The sequence below is a fragment of the Paramisgurnus dabryanus genome, chromosome 1 (genome assembly GCF_030506205.2).
Source record: "Paramisgurnus dabryanus chromosome 1, PD_genome_1.1, whole genome shotgun sequence".
Lineage (NCBI taxonomy): Eukaryota > Metazoa > Chordata > Actinopteri > Cypriniformes > Cobitidae > Paramisgurnus > Paramisgurnus dabryanus.
Window position 1 is genome coordinate 68,261,278 of NC_133337.1, and position 26,701 is coordinate 68,287,978.

The following is a 26,701-nucleotide window of genomic DNA, read 5'->3' on the forward strand; positions in this document are numbered from 1 at the left end:
GTTTGATATCTTTACAGGAAAACAAAACAGAATACAATTTTGGGTAGATTACCATACCTTTAGGAAATGGTTCATTGTTAGAAAAAAGTCAAAATATGTTCCCTAGCTGTAAGTGGGGCAGCACTCTTTAAAAAGGTAATTGTATGGACCATTAGGTACAGATATGTAAACATTTAGTACCAATATGTACCTTTGATATACTATTATGTATTTTTGAGGTACTAATAAGCTCTCTTTGGTCCCAGAATGTACTTCTGAGGTACCAAAATGAAATCCTTAGGTGCAAAGCTGTACTTTTTGAAAGGGTACAGCCCCAGTGACAGAAAAGGTACAGTTTTGTACCTTTATTTCTGAGAGTGCAAAGTTTGTGAATGAAAATGAAAAACCAACCTTAGGCTACAAGTGAACTACACTTCGGCCTCTCAACATCAACGTCATCACCACCAAGCTTCTGACAACTCATCAAAACTTAATCAAACACATTTAAAAACATGTTCCCTGATAAGGAAATACTCTGTGGATGAATCTTTGTTTGGAATCATGCCCATCTTGTGTTGTTTTTGAGATGTTCATGCATGATGACGTTTGAAGTCCCTAACAAAGTCTGTAGTCCCATGTAGCAACTTGTTAGAAACCGCCCTGTATTACTTGTGTGTTTAAAGTCGTAAAAAAAAATAAAAATAAAAAATGAATGGGCTAATGTTAATCCAACATCTAATTTAGGGAGTTTAACCAAAATCCCATTAAAAAACTCACTTTGGACGAAAGAACCGAAAGTTCTAAAATGTTAACTTATTTACGGGGTTTGCCTACAAAAAGACATTATCCCTGTGATAGTCAATGAACGAGATTACGTCGCTTTGCCATTGCTAGTCGATGGCGGTATGCACACCGCTTTTTTATTTATTTATTTATTCTTAATGACATTCCAGCATCTATGGCTACATATTCATGTCAATAACTGGTTAATATTCACAAGTAAATCCACACGTTGGGGGAGGGGCATTTTGGCATCTCATGTTTACCTTACCTGCATGTTTTTGGACTGTAGAAGGAAACCAAAGTACCCAAAGCAAACCTATGCTGATACAGGGAGAACATGCTAACTCCAAAGAAAAAGGCCTATTGACCCAGTCGAGGCTCGAACAAGAGACCTTCTTGCTGTTCTTACTACCCACTGAGCCACTGTGTCCCCCACCACGACCCATTTAATGTAAATATGTCATTATTTCATTTTTTTAGAGATACATGACATTCTACCTACAGTATGATCTGCTTGTGTGTATTGCGGCTGGCAGAATGAGCATATTTGTAACCCTGGCTGAGGTACTGGAGTCACGGGGAGCATCTCTGGAGGAAGATGAAGTCTGGGCTCTCCTCCAAGTTTCAGCAAAAGCGTTGATAGACATCTCCAGCAAAAGTAGAGTTCCTCTTTTGACATGTTTTCTTTAGTACCCTCCAAAGCTTTAAAAGACCTAATCATGTTACCATCTTGTTGATTTCCCCTTTATAAAGATCCTGGTAACATGTGCTGTATCATCAGCCCCTGCTCCACACTTCTCTCTACAAGTGGCAGGATCGCCTTCAAGACCTGTAGCCGTTCTGAGGATCTGGCCTCATTCACCTCCCCGGAAATATCTCAGAACAATGCTTACCTCAAGATGCAGGCCACAGAGAAAGTAAGATGATGTGAACATTTTAATTCCCATAAAATTGTATAATATAGAATATTTTTTTCTCCTAGGATGTTTTTTTCAACCCCTAGGGAGTCAGCTGACATTGGCTTAACTTTGAACTTTCTCTATATGTTACATTACTACTACACTCACTAGTACTGTTTAATTCAATTCAATTCAATTTTATTTATATAGCGCTTTTCACAATTGTTAATTGTTGCAAAGCAGCTTTACATGAGTAGATGTAGAGGAGAACATTGAAAATCAATACATAGTATAAGAAGTAGAATATAGCGGCTAAGGATAAAAAACCGTGTAAGCGAGCATATTAATAATGTAACGTATACAGTAAAGTGCTAAGTTAAGCCAAAGTTGGCTGACTCTCCCTGGGACTAAAAAACCCCCTAGGAGAAAACCCAATGGGAAAAAATCCTAGAAGGACAAAAAACCCTAGGGAGAGATTAGTATTTATAATATATAGACACGGTAGGGATAGGAAGCGTGTAAGCGGATTAAACTGGTTCAGCCGGTGGCCGTTGGTCGCGCATCGGTTGGGCGTCACGTTGAAGGACAGCCAGTTGATTAGTGGTGCGATGACCTTCACAGCAACAGGAACTGGGTCTGTTTGTCTCATTGTCCTCAGAGTCGAGGACGAGACAGGGAGACAAAAACAGAATTCTATTAGCGTAGGGGCCGTTCGCATGTAATGCAAGTGTCATACATTATAGTGGTTTAATTCAGCTCGGTTCCGGACAGGCTAACTATTGCGGCAAGAGTAAATTACCCGTATGAGGTATGTGAGTGCTTTGTTCTAGACAAAATAACTACTGCGGGAAAAGTACATTTACTGGACATTCTATGTGAATGCTTTGTTAAAGAAGAATGTCTTAAGTTTAGATTTAAATTTAATAATCTTAGCTGCTGTACTCTGCTTCTTATGTTGTCCATTGATTTTTCTGTGATTTCTCCTGCTTTTATTAATGAAAAGCGGCTTTGAAATAATTCAACAATTGTGAAAAGCGCTATAAAAATAAACTTGATTTTACTAACACATTTGTTTGCTCTAAATTTAGATGGTGATTTACTCGCTAGGTATGACGTTGTATTGGACAGTGGATTATCTACTTCCACAAACTCAGGTGCGTTTATTTTTAGTTCATTTCGCAATATTATATAAGGCATTCTAGTCATTTAAAGCTTGTCAATCACCATATGTTATCGTTTAATTCATTTCTAGCCTGTCCAGCTCAGTGACCACTTGAACAGCCTTTTACTGAGCATGTGTGAAGACTTGCCGCATAAGCGAGTAAACTTACTGACAGTTTTAGAGATGTGTGAAGAACACCATAAGAGCGCTCTTCTATTCAGACCAGAGAACATCATCAAACGGATGGCAGAAGATGTACTACAGTTAGATGTGAGTTCTGCATTCAAACATTTTGTAGATGCTTTTATCTACAAGGATATTTTTATCAGTTTGTGTGTTCCTTGGAAGTCGAACCCATGACCTTTGTGCTGCTAACACAATGCTCTACCAGTAGGCTTTATGCCCAGCTGCACTACTTCCTGAACTTCAGCCAGCTCCTTGTTTCCTGTCTGCCATTATTGGACAAACTGATTAATCCAGGTGTGCCTGCCCTCAGTTGTCACAAACAAATTGATTAATCCAGGTGTGCCTGACCTCAGTAGTCACAACAACAATAATCAGACACACCTAGGTTAATCAGTTTGTCCAATAATGGCAGACAGGAAACAAGGAGCTGGCTGAAGTTCAGGAAGTAGTGCAGTTGGGCATAAAGCCTATTGAGTTATAGGAATATGTATTACATAGGGATAATTTACCCAAAAATTACAATTCTGTCATCATTTCATGTTTTTCCAAACCTTAATCAATTTCTTTTTTCTGATTAACACAAAGGAAGATATTGTGAGAAATGTTTGTAACCAATCCGATCTTGAAAACCACCAAAACAACCCCATTCACTTCTATAGTAAGAAAAGAGAATACTATGAAAGTGAATGGGGCTCATGATCAGTTTGGTTACAATGTCAACATGTCAATTTTAGTATCTCATATAGCACAGAAACTCCAGCAATAATGTTTATTAGAGCTGTGCATATCAAATATTTCACTTTTTGTAACCAATGGTTATAGCTAACTGCTATTTCATGTCTTTTAACAAGCATCCAGCACACATGCCTTCTTTGGTCAAGGTTTTTATTTTCTAGGTTCATGCTGCACATCTCACAGACCAAAGACAGATGGTCAGAGAAAGACTTCGAGGTGTGTTTCCCACAACCCATTTTTTTTTACAATATATATATAAGTTTAACTAAATACATTTGCAAACCATCTTCTTATCTTATAGGTACTTCATGTCAGAAATATGTTTGGCCATTTAAAGGGAGCAGAACATCACCACAAGCAAACATTAGGTATAACGTTGAATTAATCACATTTGCTATATATTTTTCTTCTGTGACTGAAGTACTACAAAAACAAGATTTTTGTATCTTTTCTGATTATATTGATATCTGAGTCATAATACAATAATACTTGGATGCGTCACGGTTTTTATCTTCTTATATTGTGCAATTGGATTCTTGGATAGATTTGGGTTTTTCACATATGTTTTATTTTTATATAATGGCACATGCTTATTTTAATGTGTATTTATGGCTTTGGCTTCTTTACAGCTTTGCATTGTTTTCAATCTTCTTTTCCCCCAGAGTATTAGTGTCAATTTATTAAATGTGAATATAATTATTACAAGCAAAGGTTTATTTATAAAGTGCAGAATGGATGACGTTTTTTATAGGCCAAACCCAAAGTTAGTGAGACACTGCTTCCCACGACAAAAAGCCCATTCATTTTCCCCATAGACTTTGGAATTATCACAAAAAATAAGACCTGTGTTTAACAAAGTTAAACACATTTGTCCTACAAGAAAATCTTCACAGAATGTTTATAGTAAAAAATAAAAACTCTAGTTGGCTTTTTTTAGCGTTTAAGCAAAATCCACTTAATCCCATTTAAAACACATAAACCTCTGGAGGTTGGAACCGTAAGTGCTAAAATGCTAACTTGCTTCTGGGTTTTGCCTACAAATATACGTCATCCCTGTGGCACTCTACTTGTCCACATTTGACCCAACCATGGGTTTAAACACCCCAACCCAAGCTTTATTTCACATCCAAACTCAAAGCTTTTCTCTTCTAGAAGCTGTCATAATTCACATCAGAGAAGCAAAAACAGCATATGGCTAACTCACAATCCTTATCTCAGAAGACGACTTAATGAAACAAAAATAAAGGTAAATATATATATTTATATACAGTACCTTCCTTTTTAAAAGTCATCTTTGTTTACAGCCTATAACTTATTTTGTCATTTGACAAATTGTTACAAATTTCTTACAGGATTTGGGCCCAGAATTCATCAGAATGTTGGAGGAACCTCTTGTCATTTTAGAGCTGCCTAATTCTTTAGTGGTCAGCTTATTTTCTATAAAAGCAAATATAGTGACTCTGTAGCAAATTATTTGTTACATAATCTCTCTCTCTCTCTCTCTCTCTCTCTCTCTCTCTCTCTCTCTCTCTCTCTCTCTCTCTCTCTCTCTCTCTCTCTCTCTGTATATATATATATATATATATATATATATATATATATATATATATATATATATATATATGAGTAGTCAAACAAAGGAAGGTTCATTTCAAACCAAAGGGACTTAAGAGTCTTAATGCCAAATGGACTGAACATTCTTGTGAGGTGTGATGTGAAGTCGAGAGCAGGGGACATCTTTGATATGATCATCGCTCATTCAAATCTTGTGGAACATTTTTACTTTGGCCTCGCATACAGTGATGGTAACTTACATGTATTGTATTTTTGTTGTGTTTGTTATGGTATTTTTGACAAAATATTCATAGTTCATTAAAGGGGCCATGACATGAAAATCTGACTTTTTCCATGTTTAAGTGCTTTGATTGGGTCCCCAGTGCTTCTTTCAACCTAGAAAATTTGAAAAAGATCAACCCAGTAACTTAGTTTTGGTAAACCATTCTCTACAAGCACATAAAAAAATAGGTAGTTGAAATTTGGCTCTCCTTATGATGTCATAAGGAGCTCTTATTATAATAATAACAGCCCTTAATCTGCACTATACAACCAGGGCCGCCTTAACCTAATGTGAGGCCCTGGGGCTGAGAGGTTTTGGAGGCCCCCCAAACCCTCAATTTATAGTCTCATTAAAAAAAAGTGTAATATCTAGGTAATCTACATCACAAAATGCATTAGTTTCTTTCAAAATACATACAACAGTGAGTTTTCCCTCTTTGACCCAGAAAACACCATAATATCATTATTAACATATCACTGAGCCCACTTGAGCATTAACACAAGACAGTTTATTTAACAACCACACACAGCAACTTGTGGTGAAAATAAAACCAAAATGTATGAGAGTATATATGTTTATAAGCTTTATGTCTATATAGTTTTTGGAATATACAAATTTGCATAAAATTGCCACTATCTAACTAAATGCTCAGCACAGTTTTAAAAATATAAGAAGTTAGTTTTAAAGTGAAAATGCATTAATGTTAACAAAAGATAAGTCTTATAGACATAATCTTTTAATCAGTTATTTATTTTGTAGGCTATTGAAGATATAGTCTGCATTGTATTTAGTATTTATGCATACTACGCATGTAAAACGATATGAAGATGAACAAAACAGACAGGGAACATACATGTACCGTATATAAGATCTTTAGATAAGGACATTATAAATATGAATGGGGCGATCAGGGGATGATCATTAGAGATGGTCTTGTCGCGCTTTGACTTGCACATGTACCGTTGCGTCGTCTTTCTAAACCAACAGATGTGTGTACTGTGAGCTAACATCGCGTCAAACTACATCGCAACAGCTGCGCACGCGTCACTGATATAAACGCGAGTAAACTTACTTTATAACAACGAACAGCATTAAGTTGGAGAGACTTCTGCATGCCAGAGAAGGCACGAGCACAGAGAGAGCGAGCGAGCGCGCGCGCGAAAGAGAGAGAGACCTGCACCTCACTAGTGCTTATTATGAAATTTCAGAAATTACTCTTTCATTTGTTGGTGGATTATTTCCCGTTTCTCTGTCACACTCAGTCTAACATGTAAGAATGCCAAGTTGAAAACGCGCACACTACGCGGAATAGAAAAATCTGTTACGTCTGATATTTTATTTCACGGTAAGTGCCACGGACCAATCAGCAGCCATGTAACGTGCAGTAAGAGTGATTGACATAGTGATAACCTGACGAGTTACAAAACAATATGAACGTGAACTTGGGAGGCCCCTGAACTTGAGAGGCCCCTGGGCTTCAGCCCAGGTAAGCCCGTGCATTAAGGCGGCCTTGTATACAACCACAGCACTGCCATTTAGTGCAGAGAAAAGCACAATTGAGTTTTAATTGCAAAAAAACACCATCATTGTGATCACTGTTTGAATTTCATCAGCTCAATTGCATTTTAAAGGACACACCCAAAACGGCACTTTTTTGCACACACCTACAAAGTGGCAATTTTAACATGCTATAATAAATGATTTATATGGTATTTTGAGCTAAAACTTCACATATGTGCTCTGGGGACACCAAAGATTTATTTGACATCTTAAAAAAGTCTTGTGCCATGGCCCCTTTAAATTTTGTTAGTTAATGCACATTATACTGTTATAATGCACGAAAAAACAATTGATGTTTATTTATTTATTTTTCATTTGTAGGTGATGAATTTCTCTTCATTAACAATGAAACCAACATTTCAAAAGTTGCCCCAGACAGCTGGAAAAAAGTACCCACTGCTACATTTACACTTTATTTTCGAATCAAATTTTTTGTGAACGACATCTCTCTTCTTCTGTAAGTCTCACTTGGCTCACATTGTGGTGTTTTTGTTACCGTGATCTAACTTTGTTCACTGCGGCAGACACAAGCTGACCCGTCACCAGTACTATCTTCAGCTGAGACGGGACCTTTTGGAGGACAGGTTGCCCTGTAATAAAGAGACTTGCTTGTTTCTTGGTGCCTTGGCTCTTCAGGCTGAGTGTGGGGACAGTTTACCTGAGGTATACAGTATTAGATTCATATGATTGATTTCTGCATTGGTTTGTGTTTATTGTCAAGGCTGAAGTCTCCATCTGTGTCATGATATCACATGAAATGGTGTCAAAAATATAAAGACGTAGTGGAAGATATAAATAAATGCTTAAATATAACGGTGTCACACCTGCAGAAGGCATTGAGAACATATCATGTCATATTTTTATATTGAGCAATCACTCAATGGTTATGTAATAACATTTTAGAGTGTGTTTGGATAAACACTGTTTGTAAGTGCTTTTTTACATGATCAAAAGCTCTTTTTTTCTTTTTTGCAGGTTTATGGGAAGAAATACTTTCAGCCTGAGCATTATGTTTCCAAGAGTGTGTTACAGAAAATGGCAATGCCTTGCCTTAAAGAGAAATTACTACAATTACATGCAAAAAATGCAGACATGGCTATTGAGGAGTCAGAACTTGAGTTTCTTAAGGTTTGTCATCTTTGTTCTTATATAAGGACTGCTTGGTATTGCTATGTACACTGCAGATCACTGATTGGTCACATAGTGTTGCTTTTGGGAAATGCATCCAAGGTTTGTGCATTAACACAGTTAATGACATCCCATAGATGGTAAAGTGATAATGTATACTTATTAATTGACTGAATCAATGTTAGATAATTGCTGTAAATGACAAACATCTAATGACTACTTTATTTCCTATATTTGTTCTCTGTTCTTTCTCTTTATTTTCGTACGCACATGTACACTCTTCAAAGCAGAGTTTTAATTCTCTTGACAAATGAAAAGAAACTACTGTAAAAGGTTTTGGAAACACCAGAATCATTAAACTATCCTGAAATCATGGAAGTTGCGACCAGACTAACAATGCTTTTGGGAAACCCACCCCGGGTCGGTGTCTTAAATTATATAATCTGTCAGGTTAGCCTGACAGCACTGACTTAAATTCCCCACAGACCATTCAACAGCTTCCGGAGTATGGAGTGCTGTTTCACCGTGTGGCCTGTGAAAAGAAGCATGTCAATGGAGAGCTGCTTCTGGGAGTGTGTGCCAAAGGTGTCATTGTGTATGAAGTTATAAATAACTCCCTTACCGCAAGCCTCAGATTCCACTGGAGAGAGATTACCAGTATCACCTCAGCTGTGAGTCAACACAAATGCAAGCCAGACATTAAAAGTAAACAAGAATAAGTCTATGGTTAAATTAATGATCTCAGTCAGCATAATGACTACTAATCCCATTCTTCTCATTATCACAGCGATGCAAATTTGTTATTGAGAGCGGGACTTGTAAAAAGAAGCTCACTTTTCTGACTGAAAGGTCAAAAGTTGCCAAATACCTCTGTGACCTCTGCTCTGCGCAGCACAAGTTTCACAAGGAGATGAGCTCTCGCCTGCTCACCCACAGACTTGCCTCAGGTTAGTTCATATCCAACCTGGTACATACAGTTTGCACTGACTTTAAAGTGATTAGGGTTCCTGCTCCATTGTGTTAATGCTATGGGAATGCTTTGGGCACACACCTTCTTGGGTCTAAAGAAATGGACCTGACCAAAAATGACCCGAACCATATATGGGTAAATATTTTTTCTTTTTAAAGAAAGACCCTGAGACAAACACAAGAAGATTAAGTCTCCTTTCCGCTGTACATGACAAATGATGGCAGATAAACCGGAAATCATACATTCTCTATGGAGAGTCGTAAAGGGGCTGTGTGTGGTGACATCCATCAGTGGATGCGTAATTTATGGACCCGTTGTAAGTGTTGGATCCATTTTTAACCAATACACCGCATGCGATATGTCGACAGGAAGTGATGCATTTCAGTGTATTACAATCAAAATTTGTGTGTGAGGTGAAAATTATTCATCATTTTTTTTTACTTCATCAGTAAAATTTGAATTCTTTTAAAAACAATTTATTACTGGTAATGAATTATTAATACACGTTATTGTTTTTATTTTCAGTCTCAACATGTTCTCTCCAAAAATATTGCAGGTCTTTGTCATATATGTAACGACTCGTGAGAGAGGAGGAAGCAAGTGCAGGCAATCAGAAATGGTTTATTAAGGATGATGGTAAATACAATGAAACACAGAAATGATAACTGAGTCCAGGATGTTGGCAATGGTGATCGATGGTCTACGGTGGCGTGAGAAGTGTTGGATGGTGAAGTCGGTGGTGAATGTGAAGACGGTCAGTGGGTGAAACCAGGAACAGACCAGAACATTCACACGAAGACGACGACACGAAACACTAATCCAAAACACGAACACGGGAGACAATAATCCAACCAGTGACTGCAGCAACATGAAATGAGGATCTGACCACAGGGAGAGAAACGGGTGAGTATTTGTAGCTGAGTGATGATGAGGATCAGCTGGAGCGAGACAATCAACACACAGGTGACAACAATCAACTAAACGAGCACATGGAGACTACGTGAGTACAAACACAAACACAAAACATGACACGGAGGAAACAGTGGATTTCCTACCGTGACAGTACCCCCTCCTCTAGGACGTCACCTGACGTTCCCAGCCTGCCTTACCTGTCGATTGTAATCATCAATAAGGCGGTGATCCAGTATGTCCCGAGCAGGAACCCACCTTCTCTCCTCCTGACCGTAACCTTCCCAATCCACCAAGTACCGAAATCCGCGTCCCCTCCGTCTAGAGTCCAGAATACGGTTAACCGAATATGTGGTTTCCCCATTAACGATACGAGGCGGGGGGGGAACCGGGGCAGGCGGGTTAAGACGGGAAAAAATCACCGGTTTAATTTTGGACACATGGAACACGGGATGAATCCTCCTGTACGCCGGTGGAAGGCTAAGACGCACTGTTACCGGGTTAATAATTTTGGTAACAGAAAACGGGCCAATAAATTTGGGAGCAAGCTTATTCGAAACGGAACGCATCGGAATATTCTGGGTAGAAAGCCACACTCTTTGACCGACGACGTAACGGGGAGGCTTCGACCGGTGGCGATCGGCCTTAGCCTTGGTGCGCGACCTAGCCTGGAGCAGAGCTCTGCGAGCTCTGGTCCAGGTGCGGTGACACCTCTGGACTAGTGCGTGTGCGGAGGGGACCGACACCTCAGATTCCGTACTGACAAAATTAGGTGGTTGGTAACCTAAACTACACTTAAATGGAGACATGCCCGTAGATGACACTGGCAGAGAATTGTGTGCGTACTCCACAATTGAGAGTTGCTGACACCAGGACGAAGGATTATTGGAAGCCAAACATCGCAATGCCCTCTTGACATCCTGATTGGCTCGTTCGGTTTGACCATTGCTCTGGGGATGGAACCCGGATGAAAGACTAACAGTCGCTCCTAACAATTTACAGAACTCACGCCAAAATTTGGACACAAATTGGGGACCCCTGTCAGAGACCACGTCTGTCGGGAGGCCATGTATACGGAAGACGTGGTCAATGACAGCTACCGCTGTTTCCTTGGCTGATGGTAATTTGGGCAAGGGAATTAAATGAGTCGCCTTTGAGAACCGGTCCACTACGGTTAAAATAACCGTATTACCCTTAGAGGGTGGGAGGGCGGTAATGAAATCTAGCGAAATGTGGGACCAGGGTCTCGAAGGGACAGACAGCGGTAAGAGTAACCCATCTGGAGGTCGATTGGAAGTCTTACCAACAGCACAAACCGAACAAGCCTAGACGAAGTCGTGGACGTCACGAGCCATACCAGGCCACCAAAATCGTTGCTTGACTAGAAACCTAGTTCTACTAACCCCTGGGTGACAAGCAACACTGGAACAATGACCCCACTGGAGGACGTCTGACCGTAACTCTTCCGGCACAAACAATCGGTTCGGTGGGCAACGAGCCGGGGGCGTTACCCCTTCTAAGGCATTCAAAACCTTCGATTCGACCTCCCATCTGAGCGCGGAGATAATGATGGTCTCCGGTAAAATGGGCTCGGGAGTAGCAGTACGATCGGAACGCTCAAAAAGACGGGATAAAGCATCGGGTTTGATGTTTTTGGAACCCGGCCGGTAAGAAAGTGCAAAATCGAAACGACCGAAAAACAATGCCCACCGAGCCTGCCTGGAGTTAAGTCTTTTGGCGGTTCTAATGTATTCGAGATTCTTATGGTCCGTCCATACAATGAAGGGTACACCCGACCCTTCAAGCCAGTGACGCCATTCTTCCAGTGCAAGTTTGACTGCCAACAACTCTCGATTGCCAATGTCATAATTAACTTCCGCAGGAGATAAACGATGAGAATAATACGCGCACGGATGCACCTTTCCGTCTGAGGATGTGCGCTGGGACAACACTGCTCCTACCCCCACCTCTGACGCGTCGACCTCCACTATGAATTGACGTGAACGATCAGGGGTGACGAGAATCGGAGCTGAAACAAAGCAGCTTTTCAGTTTGGCAAACGCAGCCTCAGCTGCGTCTGACCACCTGAACGTCAAACTAGGGGAGGTCAAAGCGGTCAGAGGCGCGGCTAGTTGGCTGAAATTGCGAATAAAACGCCGGTAAAAATTGGCGAACCCCAGAAATCTCTGCAGGGCCTTGCGAGACTCTGGGGATGGCCAATCTACCACAGCCTTAACCTTCTCAGGATCCATGCGAACACCCTCAGTCGAAATGATGTGTCCTAAAAAAGAAACAGACTGTGCATGAAAAACGCATTTCTCCGCCTTGACAAACAATCCATTCTCTAGCAACCGTAGAAGCACTCGTCGTACGTGTTGCACGTGTTCCTGGAGAGACGAAGAAAAAATCAATATGTCATCCAGGTAAACATATATGAATAGATCGACCATGTCTCGCAACACGTCATTAACGAGTGCTTGGAAGACTGCTGGCGAGTTCGTGAGCCCGAAAGGCATCACGCAGTACTCAAAATGGCCACGAGGGGTGTTGAAAGCAGTCTTCCATTCGTCCCCCTCCCTGATGCGGACCAAATGATAAGCGTTACGTAAGTCCAATTTGGTGAAAACGGACGCTCCCTGCAACCTCTCGAAGGCTGAAGACATGAGCGGCAAAGGATAAGTATTCTTTACCGTTATGTTGTTCAGTCCTCGGTAGTCAATACAAGGTCGCAGAGATCCGTCCTTCTTTCCCACAAAAAAGAACCCCGCCCCCGCTGGAGAAGAGGAAGGGCGGATGAACCCCGTTGCTAGAGAACTGGATATATATTTCTCCATGGCCGCTGTCTCTGGAATAGACAAGGAATATAATTTGCCTTTAGGCGGAGAGGTACCTGGCAATAACTCTATCGCACAGTCGTAGAGACGATGAGGAGGAAGAGAATCAGCCCGAGACTTACTGAACACCTCCTTCAGGTCGTGGTACTCCGCGGGCACGTTAGCCAAATCCACTGCTTCTCCCTGAAACACAGACTCAGAAACATTAACAACAGCAGACAGGAGACAAGACAAATGACACTCCTCGCTCCAGCTAACCACAGATCCGAGACGCCAATCGATCCTGGGGTTGTGTTTATGGAGCCAAGTGTGACCGAGAACAATGGGAGTCTGAGGTGAGTCCGTGATGAAAAATGAAATCTCCTCTGTATGGTTACCGGATGTGACAAGGGAAACGGGTATGGTGGTCTGTGTGATGACTGGCAGTCTGTGTCCGTTAAGTGCAAAAGGTGCAATGGGGTGATTGAGGGAGGTGAGAGGAATGTTGAGCTTACGAGCAAACTTATAGTCCATGAAGCACCCCTCGGCCCCTGAATCCACCAAAGCGTGAAGATCAAGTGCGTGGGTGGACCACCGTAGTCTCACCGGAAGGAGTGTCGATGTAGATGAGGTCTTCTTGGCAGAGATCCCACCCGATAGTAGCCTCCGTTTTACTATCGGGCTTGGTCTTTTACTGGACAGCGCTGGATGTGATGTTCTTGGCTGCCACAGTATAAACATAGTCCCAGGGATCTCCGCCTGATCCTCTCCTCCCGGGAGAGCCGAGCTCGCCCCACCTGCATGGGTTCAAGATCTCCAGGTGGGCTGACCGCAATCTCTGCGCGCTGACGCTGAGCCTCCGGTCTGGTCGCGAGAACGGCTCTTCCCCTCCGTCTGGCGGCTTGGTCGAGTCGGTTGTCTACTCTGATGGCGAGATCGATAAGACCATTGAGAGAAGTGGGGAGTTCAACAGCGCGGATCTCCTGTTGAATGCGGTCAGCCAACCCATGCAGGAAGTGATCCCACTGCGCCTCTTCGTTCCACTTACACTCCGCCGCCAGGGTGCGGAACTCGATCGAGTAGTCGGATACGGACCTGTCCTCCTGACGCAGGTCCGTGAGCATTCTAGCCACCTCCCTCCCGGCGACGGAGCGATCGAAGACCCGTCTCATCTCCTCCGAAAGGGTGTGGAACGAAGCACAGCAGCTGTCTTGGTTCTCCCACACCGCCGTCCCCCAGAGGGCAGCCTTCCCCGTGAGCAGAGACAATACGAATGCCACTTTCATCTCTTCAGTGGTGAACGTGCGGGGCTGCAGAGCGAAATGCAGAGAACAATGAGACAAAAATGATCGACAAAACTTAGGCTCACCCGCATACTTCTCAGGGATAGGGAGGCGTGGTTCGGACTGGGAAATCCCCCCGGGGACGATCGGCGGTGCGGGTGGCGTGGGAGGCGCAGCGGGTGGCGGTGGTTGTTGTTGTTGTGCCTGGAGGGCGAGCTCAGACACCTTCGTCACCATTGCTTGGAAAGCTCGACCCATCTCATCTATCGCTTTGTCTTGGCGATCCATACGACCAATGGCTCTCTGCAGGAAGTCCTCCAGATGAGATGGGGAGCGATCGCCTGCTGCTTCCATGATGGTTCAGATCCTACTGTAACGACTCGTGAGAGAGGAGGAAGCAAGTGCAGGCAATCAGAAATGGTTTATTAAGGATGATGGTAAATACAATGAAACACAGAAATGATAACTGAGTCCAGGATGTTGGCAATGGTGATCGATGGTCTACGGTGGCGTAAGAAGTGTTGTATGGTGAAGTCGGTGGTGAATGTGAAGACGGTCAGTGGGTGAAACCAGGAACAGACCGGAACATTCACACGAAGACGACGACACGAAACACTAATCCAAAACACGAACACGGGAGACAATAATCCAACCAGTGACTGCAGCAACATGAAATGAGGATCTGACCACAGGGAGAGAAACGGGTGAGTATTTGTAGCTGAGTGATGATGAGGATCAGCTGGAGCGAGACAATCAACACACAGGTGACAACAATCAACTAAACGAGCACATGGAGACTACGTGAGTACAAACACAAACACAAAACATGACACGGAGGAAACAGTGGATTTCCTACCGTGACAATATATGCATAGCTGTTTATTATTTCTTTTATTTGTATTCATTTATTTATTCCACTATAGTGATTTTTTTTGTAGATTGAACAGTCTTGCACATAAATGAACGTCTCCCATGCACAGATTTACAATTAAACTGACATTTCTTGATGACTGCCACTAGGAGTGAATGCTGACAGTCGTGTCCGAATGTTGTGTACAGTGGAAAGGCGCCTTTTTTTAACCCGACTGGACCCGATATAAACGTCACCAGTCAGACAGAAAGAAACCCTGATGGCCTTGCATCTAATTTGGCCTGCTGCCCCATTTATTTTCCTTTGTTATCTGACGACAACATCAAGGTAAACGCTAAAATGTGCATTTAAAATTGATTGGCAGGTCTGTCTCAATGAAAATTAACCTACCGCTAACCCCACGATGTTGCATGCGCTCTTGGCAAACATATGATGTACACACGAGAGATAGGTCAGGTTTTCTTGTGTCCGTTCAGCAAAAACAAATTCATTTTAAATGATGCACTCTGCAGGTATTGACCTGAGTGACAGCTTTTGTACCTTTCTTCTGAGAGTGTACAGTATGTGGTGGAGTTGGCAACACAATATGATATCCATTATTTGGGGCTTTATTTTGGTCATGGTGGAGGAGGAAAGGTTAGTAAATCTAATCAGGACGGACACATTTTTTTTCAGAGGAGAACATTGTGCAGTATGCCGCCATGTGCAGGGCCCAAAACAACACGATCAGAAGAATGTCTGAGGTAAAACTCAAAGAGAGTCGCATCAATGCCACTACTGGTGACTCCATGAGCAAGCTCTGTGAGGACACAGCCATCCGAATCCAGGCAAAGATCAAAGAACAGAGACGCTTACTAAACCACACAGGGTGAGCAGAACTGCATTAGGCACATTACAATCCTTTTTTAGTTTGTCTGTCCTTGTTTTAACATTTGTTTTTTACCTTTAGCATCAACAGTCCAAGTTATTGTAGCTCTCAGAAGCTATGTTCTGAAGTCCCTTCTATGTGCTCCCTCCTAAAAGGTATGAATTGATACTTGTCCCATTATAAAGTCAATATCTTAAAAAGATAAAGGGTAGATACAGTACCACAAAACCCTGTGCTGGAGACTTTTGTAAAGGGTTAAATCATTTTATGATTTACTATTGCATATGATGGTCACCAGGGTTTAAATTGGGCCGGGGCCGTCCGGGGCTAAGCCCCGGCACATATGCTGAAGGTCTCGCTCTGCTCTTGCCAGTGTATCCGCTGCGCTTGTGTGTGTACTCGCTGCGCTGGTGTGTGTGCACTGACGCGAAGGGAATAATGCGTTTTCATTCATTATGGGGCATATTCACCAACGCAAGTTCAACGATTTGCGCGAGCAGATTAGATACAAAGTCAATGCAAAGACGCAATCAGGTTGCAACAATCAGACGCGTCCTCGCACGGGCGATGAAAATGACGCGAATTGGGCGCCGCAATTGCCGCGAAAACACGCGCTTTTCCCTTTAAATGCGTCTTCGCGCAAGTTATGCAACTCAAGCGAATAAACTCAGAACTTCAAGAACGCGCTCTCACGCAGGATCATTTGGAGAGAGAGAGAGAGAGAGAGAGGGAGAGAGGGAGAGAGGGAGAGAGAGAGAGAGAGAGAGGTGCCCACGTCGAGAAAACTTCATAGAAGACTAGAAACGTGTAAAGGATTAAAGTATGTATGCCACTCATCTAAATACATTATGTTAAGGATAACACTGGATATAACTATTGTATAGTTTAATAAAATAATGTATTTTGATTACACAAATCAAACCTAACTATATGATTGTTTTAGCTGCTGACCAGCATAGGGAATCTCTATGGCTAATTTATAAGACATGTTGATGATACAGTACTGTGTGTTGTACCTTTTCTTGTTAATTGAGTCTTTTGGGGCATCTTATGCCTAGAATTATTCAAGGAGGTTGATTCTTTTAACTTCCTTTAAAGTTTGATCAGTTGTGCATAATGACATGTGCAACAAATGGATATAGGGTGTCAAACTCATAGATTTGCATCATTTAAAATTCAGACGCTCTTTTTAAAATATTTTGGGTCAACCTCTGGCACAGCTTTAAAGCTGAAACTTATCAAATCCTATCAGAGGTCCAGAATGTCATTGAAACACACCAGTGGCTTTGCTATCATCAGTATTAAACATGTTACCCCTTGAAGTACCCCTCCCCGCAGAGCCCCCCCACATAACAAATCCCAATTTAACCCCTGATGGTCACACTGGAAAAAAAATTGTTGGTTAAAGTTAAGTAAGTTTTACAGTGTAAGGTTGTATTTGTCAACATTAGCTAATTTGAACTAACACAATGTCATTGTTAGTTCATGTTAGCTAATGCATTTAGCAAATACAACATTATCATGTAACATAAAGTGCTACATAGACTTTGTAAAATGTCCTCTTCTCAAAGATACTCCAACATGTTCCCGATCCACAGAGAGGGAAATAGTCTATGCTTCCCTCAAAAAGGATCCCAAAATTGGCCTTGGTAAGTGGCTTCTGCAGTACTAACCAATACCTAGCATAACATAAATACATGTTGCATTACATCACAATAGGTCTCCACTTCTTTTTTGGCTCTAGGTATTGTCATTGTTGGAGAAGATGGTGCTGGGAGACTTGATTTTGGAATATTCATTGCATCCATCGTGCCTGGTGGTCCAGCTGATCAGGATGGACGCATCAAACCAGGTAAATCCTTAAAGGGATAGTTTGGCCAAAAATGATATTAAACCCATGATTTACTCACCCTTGAGCCATCCGAGATGCATGTGTCCATAATTTTTTTGACAAACACATTTTCAGTTATTTTAGAAAATTTTAGATCTTTTAGTCTATAAAATATAAAGATATTGGGTCCACCTTCTTCAAGTCCAACAAATGTGCATCCAAACGGCTCCAGGGGGAAAAACAAATGCCTTATCGGGGTAATCCATGCAGTTTTGTCATAGAAATATCAATATTTAAAACAAAAATAACTAGTTTATGGTAACGCCGCCATCTTGGTTGTAACTAACATCTTTGCGGACACAACTTTCAGATTTTTGTTTATAGTTTTAAATATAGATATTTCTACGACAAAATCGCATGGATTACTCTCAGAAGGCCTTTATTTATCCCCCTGGAATACTTTTGTGAAGGATGGATGCACATTTTTTAGACTTGACCCCCATATCTTTAAATTTTATAAACTGAAAGATCAAGGACATTTTCTAATTTATTGAAAATGTCTTCGTCTGAAGAGTGATGGACATATGCATCTCGGACGGCTTGAGGGTGAGTAAATCATGGGTTTAATATCATTTTTGGCCAAAATATCCCTTTAAGATCAGTTATCTGCATTTGAAACCATCCATGCTGTATTTCTAGTCATCTTGTGGCGTCACAAGCATGAATAACACATTTTTTGGTCCACCAAATCATTTTAGAATCCACTTGTGAGCACAAATTCTTATTGTCTTATATTTGCTCCAGGTGGTCGACTGATCTCTCTTAACCAGATCAGTCTGGAGGGTGTCTCCTTTACTGAGGCCGCTGACATCATACAGAACAGCTCGAATGAGGTGGAACTTATTGTATCACAGCCACAAGGTATATCAAGATACATCCATCAGTTTCTTTTTCATATTCTGCTCCATTTGAGATATCCATAAAGACTTATTTATTTCAGCTCTTAATAATAATAATGGTGTCAGTGGTTGTCTGACAGAGAGAAACTATGAATCTCAGAGTACCATACTGGTTGACAGTCGGGCTGGGGATGACTGTTTAGATGAGCTGGTCAGTGTTATGATGACACCTAAATCCATAAATAGGCTTCATGTACCTGAAGTTCGCATTATTAATGCACAGGTACAGTTTTTACTGCAAATGTGATGTATATTGGTTTTTTCTGAAGTTTTGTCCATTTCAGTAGGCCTATGATAATAATAATTGTATTCTTTTGGTGTAAAAGGATGATTATTCTAGGTCAGGATCTCTGACATGCCTGAGACCTGAAGAGTTTTTTCTGAAGCTTCGGAAAGCTAGGGGCAGTCTGGGCATCAGTATTACTGTAAGTGCACTGTGTTATATTATTTTTAGGAGTTAACATAAGTGTAATAAACATAGGTGTAGTGTAAAATTAATACAAAACTATAGTCTAAATAAACTTGAAATTTTAAGGCAGCATTTTTTTAAGTAACTGCATGACTAATTTTTTTAAGAGTTGCCCGCCAAGTTTCACAAAATGCCTTCCAGGAAAATTGCATTTTTGTGAAGGAATTTTGTTAGAGATCAGATTCAGAACAATTATCATAACATACACCGAGTTTAAAATTAGTAAATAACATTTTGCTTTAGTTTTTTCCTAAATTGGTTAAGTGTGCCATCTAGTGGATACTCGCGGTATTGTCGATTAACATAACATAACATGTTGGAACATGTTTTTATGCAATTTTATGAGATTACTCGTCAATGGCAGGGAAAGAGTTAAACAATGACACAAAACCTACTATTAGGACAACAGAATTGTATAAAATGAACTATAAAGCATTATATTTAAACATACAGGGAGGTGTGAATACACATTACTATGGAAGTATTTATATCAAGAGCCTGGTACCAGGTGGAGTAGCAGAACAAGATGGACGTATCCAGCCAGGTACACGTTACAGTTCCGTAATTATCACAGATAACACTGGAAATATCTCAAATCTGAAATGAGATTCAGTCATCATGTTCTCATCACCTTAAATAATTAGTAAATATAAAAGTAATAAAGTATAAAGTAAATATAAAAAATGTTGGTTAATTTAAATCAACTGTGACAAGATTGATGTAAAATGATGGTTGTAAGTGCATGTTTGTATTTGTGTGGGTAGGGGACAGGCTGTTGGAAGTAGATGGCACCAGACTGCAGGGATTTACTGATCAGCAGGCTGTCGAATGCTTGGCAAGAACAGGGGAGGTAAGCTGACTCTCCATTACATCATGGATAACAGCCACAAACTACAAACCATCTTTATTAACCAGCCCTATATTCACTGCTTTCCCTGAGCAGCTTATGGCTCTTTTCCATTGCATGGTACCCCATGTGTCGGGTCGGGTCAGCTCACTTTTGAGGGCTTTTCCACTGGGTACATTATGTAGTACCCAATACTTTTTTTTAGGACCACCTCGGTTGAGGTTCCAAGCAAGCTGAGGTGAAAACACAGTAGATCATTGATTGGTCTGAGAGAATCGTCACTACTAGCTACATGCTAAATGCAAGATTAGCTTTACCTTTGTGCGTGTGCAAATCTGTTGTCATCTGTGCTTTGTTGTAAGTTCCCAAACTCCCTTTAAGCAGTGAAAAAAATCCAAAGGCTTGGAAACAGGAACACCTTATCAGTGTTTTTCAGGCCTGCAGTCTGTGGCTGCACATCCTCATCATGCAACGAGTGTTTGTACAGCAGCTGTCATGTGAGACAGAGGTAGTGATAAACGCGATGTGCAAACATTTATTTGTGGTGGGCCATTTTGATTTTGTAGCAGACTAAGAAATAAATTAATGTTTTGGAAACACTGAATTCCAACCATAGACTGTAAAAATAGATTGTGAAGAGCTTTTTTGAAGCCAATAGTTGGTGCAGCCTGCCATCTTGGCAGTTTGCACCGCACATCACTCTCAGATAACCAAAAATGGGTAAATAGGCGGGATGTGGGTGAAGCTAAGGTGGCTGGTAGCTGAAACAACACTCACCTAGCTCAACTCTATTGACAGCAGTTCACCTCTCACTCAAGTGGCCACACCCTTAATTATGGAGAACTTTAATAAAATAAGGCTTAATATCATTTAAACTAATGAGTTACAAAAAAATTTAACCCCCTCACAGTTGTCATGAAGGGCAAAATTATTTATAAAGACCAAAAACACTTTTTGTACCAGGCTATACTTTCTGCTGTAAAGTTCAAGTTAGGAATTGACTCCCACTAGCGGCTCGTCGATGAATTGCAGTTTAAGTCAATTCAGTATTGGCTTCATCAGAGAGATCGAAAGTTTGCTCAATAAAAAAGCTAACCAAGCCAAAGTAAAGTGAGCTGACACGACCTGACCTCTGGGGTACTATGCAATGGAAAAGCGCCATTTAGTGACAAAACTGGATTTTAATTCTTGCCATATTTAGAATTTTCAAGATGTACGAGATTAATTTAAAATGAATATAAATACTGTATGTAACAAATATGTTGTGGCGTGGTAATGTTATGGTCATTATGTAATTGTATACCGAGGTAGATCATTGTGCCATTATGACATGCTGTATGTGTGTATAATATAGGTAAAATGTATAGCCTACCTTGAATGGTGAATGCACTGTAAATTAGCTTTGGATAAAATCATCTTGCCAAATGCATAAATGTTGTTTCAAAGCAGCTTTTTATAAAACTGTTGCAGTATTAATGTTTTAAATTCCAAAATAACATTCCAAAAGATAAAAGCATCTCTTAACAGGTGGTGAACCTTGTGTTGGAAAGGAACAGAGACTCTGAAGTGCCTTTAGGACCGATGTTACAGAACAGACTTACTGTTAACACTCCAGCTTCTGTAACAACACAGATGAAAAACACTTGCCCTGCCTTTACTATGACAACACCCTTCACCATCAAGCCTAAAGACTACAGCTTTGTGTCTGACGGTAATGAACAGAAAAAATGAAGCTGGGCATTCTTATGTTTTATTTAATTTAATTTTTTTGTGGTGAAAGGAACTGTACAGATTTTAGCGGATACCAATAGTATTTAAATGACCAGATCAGAAATGTCATGAAAAACTGTCACTGGGGCAGTACCCTTTATAAAGGTCCTATTACCATTTAGGTACAGGTTTTTGAAAGGGTACAGTGTACCGCCCCGGTGACCATTTCTTTCTGACAGTGATATATCACTCTCAGTGTGTTATTGTATGTCAATGAGACATTTGAATGTTAAACAACATTATAAAGCTGGCATATTGCTTCTCTCTGTCATACTTTATTATCACTACAAATGATCATTTATTTTATCAGGATTTATTATATTAAATGTACGCCATTTTATATAATTTGCATAACTTTCCAGAAAGTTGGACAACAATGGAACCAGTGAATTGTTTTGTCATTGTGCTGTGCTAGCAAACACAGGTTATTGCAAAAGCTTTTAGGAAGAGGGCTTATCCTAGTCCAAGACAGTTCATAAAAAAACCTTACAAATATCTTAATGTATATCAGCACCCTTCTCAATATGCACACCAGCAATGTTTTTTTGTAAGCTATGTTTGTGAAAAATGCTTAAATATCCTAATATGAGTAAGGCCTTGTCCTGGATTAATCTTAACCCTGTCCGGGAAACTGCCCATTTACTGTATGTCTCAATCTGTACTTCTAACCCCAGACAACATCTTTAAGGTGACACTAAAGAAGAGACTGAATGGTCTGGGCTTTAGTTTATTCATCTCAGAACTGAACACTTCCCTTGACTGTGGCACTATTGTCCGAATAAGGACACTGTTCCCAGGTCAGGCTGCAGAGGAAAGTGGCAAAATTCAGCAAGGGGATGTCATTCTGTCCATTAATGGAGAGCCACTAAAGGGGTTGTCTTATCAGGTAATGATCTATTTGAATCATAACATGCAATATTAGTTCAGATGTAAAATGTGATCGTATATACTATATTATTTGTCTGGTGAAATCTGATTATACAGCAAGTGCTGCAGTTATTGAAAAACTCTCCATCAGATGTAGAGCTTGTGCTTTGCCGCCCTGCTAAAGGTACAGTATGAAGATAATTCAAAATGTTGACACACAAACATACAATATGTATTGATTTGAAGATTTTAACAAGCTGGATTTTGATCTTTACTGAAAAATGGTGATGGCTTGTGTTTTTGTTCTTAAGGGACGCTACCACTTATATCTGAGAAAATCGGCCAACTGACCTGTAGCTGAACCATAAAGGATATCATCTGGGTGTTTAATGAAGGTCTATTCTATGGAAGAGGAATTGTGGTGCATTATGGGGAATGATGAATTTTGCAGAGGAAATTTCAAAACAGCGTAAAGCTGGATTTCCCTATTTCCCCAAAAGGAGTATTTTTTTAGGAAGCTGTTATGTCAGAGTCTTATTATGCCAATAATGCTAAGAAATTCCCAAAAGGTGAATCTAAAATAAATTTGTTAAATTCATGCCTAATCCTGGGCTGTCTTCTTTTAAAGGGATAGTTGTCCAAAAATGAAAATTCTGTCATCATTTATTTACCCTCGTGTTACTGCAAAGACAGCTTTCCCACTGCAAGTTGTCCATAAGGTGGCATTGCAACCTCATAAACAAGTCACTCAGACTTAAAATATAGCAAACCCATTGTGTGACTTGTTTTGTCTATGTGTTTTTTTTTACAATTTACTTTAATTGCAACATTCTTTGTCGTAATTAGAAAGTGAATGATTTTTTTTGTGCCTTGGTTTTACAAAGCCATCATACCCTTGTCTGTATGCCTATTTAAAATGCTTATTGTAAGTTAGAAGTAACACTCTATAATACGGTTGTATTTGTTTACATTATGGTTATGTAGTAAATGAAAAATAAAGTAATGAAACAATTTTTCTTCCTTTTGTTATGGCGACTAAAATGATTGGCAACACAGTAGTTCAGTGGTTGGCACTGCGGTCTCAAAGTGTAAGTACCCAACAATGGACCTATCATTTTTTCAGAGTGTACCCTGCCTGTGGCCCAAGATGCTGGGAAACGCTCAAAGTTCAACCCTCCCCGGACCTTGGATAAGTGGGTTTGGAATGGATGAATGTATGGACTAAAATTTTTGTGTTTCAGGGTACTTATGCAAAAGCATTGATGCCAACCTGCTAAATGAACTCATCAAGTAATTGCTATGTGTCACCGGAGAGGTTCTGGTTAGCGAGGAATGTTCTCCAAATTGCTGATCATCTTGGACTACACCCTACATTACATATGCTTATTGGATTAACAGTACAGTTACCTTGCTGATCTCGCCATTTCTCTACCACCACAAGCGAGAATTAACTTAGCTTTTGCTAACTCTGGTACAAAACATCTGTTCAAAAGATTAATGTTCTTTCTACATTGTCCCGGACAAATAAACATACTAAATAAATAAATAAAATAAATAAAAAGAGAAACATGAAAAGTGGGACAAATGCGGTAAGTAGATGGTAAATCCAATCGATAAGAAACAGGGTTAATTTGTCTAATGATTTTGAAAGGACCCACATACCGAGTTTTTTGCAGGATAGACGGAGACAGATCTCGGGTGGACAGCCAGACCCAATGACCGGGTTGGAAATCAGGATGAGCTCTACAACGTCAATCTGTTTGAAGTTTTTGCTTACGGATGGCCCTCTGTAGATGATGGTAAGCCTCATTCCAGTTTCTTCACATCTCTGGACCCAGTCATTAACGGCAGGTAGTTCAGAAGGATTCCCGGACCATTGAAAGAGAGGAGGTAAATAACCTAGGATGCACATGAATGGGGAGATTCCTGTGGCTGGTTTGACGAGGGAGTTTTAAGCGTATTCTGCCCACATAAGGTACTTAATCAAAGGAAGCGTGTGATTTCTAAATTTAGTCTTTCTGTCTGGCCGTTGGCTTGTGGATGATACCCGGAAGTTAAACTGATATTGATGTTAAGTTGTTTGAAAAAGGCTGACCATACTCTAGAGGTGAATTGGGGACCTCGATCAGACACGATATCTTCAGGTAGACCATAGAATCGGAATACTTGATTACATAGTGTTTTGGCTGTTTCGAAGGCTGTATGTAGTTTGGGAAGAGGTATTAATCTGCATGCTTAAGAGAATCGATCAACAGCAGTGAGAATTACTGTATTATTGCTGGATTTGGGAAGATCTGTGATGAAGTCTATGGCAATGTGAGACCAGGGTCATTGCGGAATTGGAAGAGGTTGTAAAAGTCCTGCTGGAGTTTGATGGGAGGATTTGGAAATATTGCAGACATTGCAGTTCTTTACAAAGTTACTAACATCATTGGTTAACGTAGGCCACCAGAATGTATTTTGTGTGAGATGGATGGTACCTGTGATGCCAGGGTGACCAGTGCTGGGTGAAGAGTGGATTTGTTCCATTAACGTGGCTGGAAGACCCTCTGGGACATAGGTGTCACGGCCAGGGGCGGATCCAAATATACCAAAGGTCACACCCCTCTCAACTCTTCCACCTCGAGGAGTTTCCCAAGACCACCCCAATGACCAGACAGACGAGTATACTACGTTTAAAATAAACTTTATTTAAATATTTAAAAAGGAAAAAGGGAAAGGGGCAAGGTTAAAAACTAATGGGGCTTCTTCTGCCCTCCAGGGCCACTCGTGACAAGGACCGGGGACAGGGGCTCCTTAAGGCGCTGGTCCTAAAACCCGTGGCGCGCTCCGCTTCTTCCTGGAGGCAGAATCAAGAACAGAAAGGTTATCACAATGTGCTTTGATGCGATTTTACTGCTGCTCTAATTCTCCGTCCTCTCTCTCTCTCCTATGCCTTAGGTTCGTCGTTCTGCAGCCGCTACTGGAAACAGAGATCGTTAGTGGACCATGCCGGGAAACAACTCCCAACACTGGGGATCTTCGTCCACACAGAGCATTCCTTGAGACACAGGTAAGTGGTTGCTGTAAGCACAGGTCAATAACACTTCACAGAGGTAAGTTACTCACGACACTGGGGGTCTTCGTTCACACAGAGCATTCCTTGTGACACAGGTAAGTGGTTGCTATAAGCACAGGTCAATAACACTTCACAGAGGTAAGTCACTCACAACATTGGAGATCTTCGTTCACACAGAGCTTTCCTTGAGACACAGGTAAGTGGTTGCTGTAAGCACAGGTCAATAACACTTCACAGAGGTAAGTCACTCACAACATTGGGGATCTTCGTTCACACAGAGCTTTCCTTGAGACACAGGTAAGTGGTTGCTGTAAGCACAGGTCAATAATACTTCACAAAGGTAAGTTACTCACAACACTGGGGGTCTTCGTTCACACAGAGCTTTCCTTGAGACACAGGTAAGTGGTTGTCACAGACAGTGGGCTTTCACTACAGCGTCGGTGCACCGTGTTCCTTCACCCGTCCACTCAAACTTCTCGGGCGTCGTAGGGACTGATGGGTCCAGTGGCACGGGGGTCGAACGCTTCCCGAACTCCCCCTCTGGTTTCCACGACCGGGGTCCCGAGTTGGGGCGAACTTTCGTTGAGGCTCCGCCACCACGAGCTGCTGTTGGATAGGTCGAACACACACACAACTATGACCCTCAATCCGCACAGTGCACTTCCACAAATACTCACTCCTATCCGCCACTGGGTTTCACCACTGCCCGCTCTATCGAAGAGTGAAGCTCTCTCTAACACACCCGGGGCCAAGGCTGAATTTCACTCTCTCCGTATGACTCAGGCCACAACAGATGTAATCCTCTCATGATTCGTCCGAGGCCGGGCGGTTTGGTCGCTACAAGCACAGCATACACACAGCACGCACGGCACAACACCAAGTAATAAGTGAAACTCACCCACGACACTCTTGTACAC

At 41.1% G+C, this 26,701-nt stretch overlaps 1 protein-coding gene across 1 annotated transcript; it reads left to right on the forward strand.

Moving 5' to 3' along the window:
* Positions 1-1,299: 1,299 nt before the first annotated feature.
* On the forward strand, positions 1,300-23,592 carry frmpd2 (FERM and PDZ domain containing 2). Its single transcript, XM_065253320.1, has 27 exons — positions 1,300-1,420; positions 1,516-1,679; positions 2,750-2,815; positions 2,914-3,102; positions 3,906-3,960; positions 4,046-4,112; positions 4,897-4,990; positions 5,097-5,168; positions 5,375-5,549; positions 7,463-7,598; positions 7,666-7,804; positions 8,117-8,269; positions 8,755-8,940; positions 9,057-9,216; positions 15,791-15,983; positions 16,065-16,138; positions 17,555-17,632; positions 17,728-17,835; positions 18,619-18,735; positions 18,815-18,996; positions 19,100-19,198; positions 19,696-19,786; positions 20,007-20,092; positions 21,617-21,800; positions 22,534-22,745; positions 22,844-22,910; positions 23,038-23,592. The coding sequence occupies exons 1-27, from the start codon at positions 1,300-1,302 to the stop codon at positions 23,085-23,087; spliced, it is 3,318 nt and encodes a 1,105-aa protein (XP_065109392.1). The 3' UTR covers positions 23,088-23,592.
* The last annotated feature ends 3,109 nt before the right edge of the window (positions 23,593-26,701 follow it).